At 70.0% G+C, this 2012-nt stretch overlaps 1 protein-coding gene across 1 annotated transcript; it reads left to right on the top strand.

The window, feature by feature from the left end:
- Positions 1-363: 363 nt before the first annotated feature.
- LOC113980212 (nitric oxide synthase, endothelial-like) lies at positions 364-1836 on the top strand (the record flags this gene model as incomplete). Its single annotated transcript, XM_027707441.1, has 3 exons — positions 364-663; positions 1097-1198; positions 1642-1836. Coding segments are annotated over 3 exons (597 nt in total), but the record flags the coding sequence as incomplete, so codon positions are not given.
- Between the last annotated feature and the right edge of the window lie 176 nt (positions 1837-2012).

Below are 2012 nucleotides of genomic sequence, written 5' to 3'. Positions count from 1 at the left end.
TGGAGAGGGAATGGAGGGGACGAGAGGGGATGGAGGGGGCATGGAGGTTGGGGACCCCCCCTGGGGACGTGGGGCTGTTGTGGGGCTGATCCCATTCCTGACTGGGACACTGGTCTGCTGACCCCCTCCCTGGCTGGGATACTGGGATACTGCTTCCTTCCTGGGCTGGGATACTGGGATACTGCCCCCTTCCCGGGCTGGTATGCTGCGATTCTGGTCCCTTCTGTCACTGGGATACTGCTCTGCTGGTCTCCTTGCACGAGATACCGGGAGTCTGGTTTGCTGACCTCCTCTCGGGCTGGACACTGGGATATTGGGATGCTGATCCTCTCCCTGACTGGGATACTGGTCTGCTGACTCCCTCCCTGGCTGGGTACTGGGATACTGGGGTGCAGGTGGGGTGGAGATTGGGGACCCACGGTGGGGCCAGCGTGGGGCAGATGTGGGTCCGTGAGGGTCTGGCTGCAGCCCCCCCGTGCCCCCCCCAGGCTGGAGTGGTTCTCGGAGCTGGGGCTGCGCTGGCACGCGCTGCCAGCCGTGGCCAACCTGCTGCTGGAGATCGGGGGGCTCGAGTTCCCCGCGGCCCCGTTCAACGGCTGGTATATGGGCACCGAGATCGGCTCCCGCAACCTCTGCGACCGCCACCGCTACAACATCCTGCCCGTGAGACCCCCGCGCCCCCTGCACCCCTGGGACCCCACCAGAACCTCCCCAGCACCCCCCGGGACCGCACTGGGACCCCCCCCCAGGACCACCCTGGGACCACCCCCCCAGGACCTGACTGGGACCCCCTGGCACAGCCCGGGACCTCACTGGGACCACGCCTGGCACTCCCCAGCACCCAACCGGGACCCTTCTTGGGACCCCAAGGACTCCACTAGGAACCCATTGGGAACCTTTGGGACCCCCCACTGGGATACCCCAGGACCCTCCAGAATCTCCTCTGGGACCTCCACTGGAACCCCATTTGCACCCTTGGGCCAAGCTCCCGTGGGACCCCTCGGGGACCCCACAAGGACTCCACTGGCTGACGCCCTCCGGCTGAGCCCCCCGTCCGACCCCCCCAGTGACCCCTCCCTCCATTGCCCCCCCACAGGAGGTGGCCCAGCGCATGGGGCTGGACACGGGGACCAGCTCCTCCCTCTGGAAGGACCGGGCGGCCGTGGAGGTGAACGTGGCCGTGCTGCACAGCTTCCAGGTGGGACCCCTGCCGGGACCCCCCCAGTGCTGAGACCCCCCCAGTTCCGGGACCCCCCCAGTGCCAGGACACCTCCCAGAGCCAGGGCAGCTCCCAGAGCCAGGACCCCCCTGTCAGGACCCCCGCACTGCTGGGACCCTGCCCTGGGGACTCCCCCACTGCCGCACCAGGGGGACCCCCACACCTCCGTGACACCTCCCACCGTGTCACGGGGAACCTCCCACCGCCACGATGCTGAGACTCCCACAGCTCCGGGACCCCCACACTGCCACGCCACGGGGACTCCCACGGCACCGGGACCCCCGTCACCACGTCACACGGACCCCGACACCCCCAGGGCCCCCCCGCTGCCACACCGCCATGGGGGACACCCTTCCCTCCCGGAGCCCCCAGCCCCTGTCCCTGCGGGTGGCCCAGTGCCCATCGCCCCCCTGTCCCCGCAGGTGGCCCAGGTGACCATCGTGGACCACCACGCGGCCACCGAGTCGTTCGTGAAGCACCTGGCGGCGGAGGGGCGGGCGCGGGGGGGGTGTCCCGCGGACTGGGCCTGGATCGTGCCCCCCCTCTCGGGCAGCCTCACCCCCGTCTTCCACCAGGAGATGGTCAACTACCAGCTGCGGCCCACCTTCCGCTACCAGGTGGGACCTGGGACCCCTCCCCACAGCCCCCTGCCCCACCTTCCGCTACCAGATGGGACCTGGGACCCCCTCCCCACAGCCCCCTCCCCCACCTTCCGCTACCAGGTGGGACCCCCTCCCCACAGCCCCCTCCCCCACCTTCCGCTACCAGGTGGGACCCCCTCCCCACAGCCCCC

This window comes from Neopelma chrysocephalum, unplaced genomic scaffold (assembly GCF_003984885.1).
Source record: "Neopelma chrysocephalum unplaced genomic scaffold, ASM398488v2 Primary Assembly neopelma1_93055, whole genome shotgun sequence".
Classification (NCBI taxonomy): Eukaryota; Metazoa; Chordata; class Aves; order Passeriformes; family Pipridae; genus Neopelma; species Neopelma chrysocephalum.
Note: the sequence above shows the minus strand (reverse complement) of the source record. Positions and strands in the feature narration are given on the sequence as shown.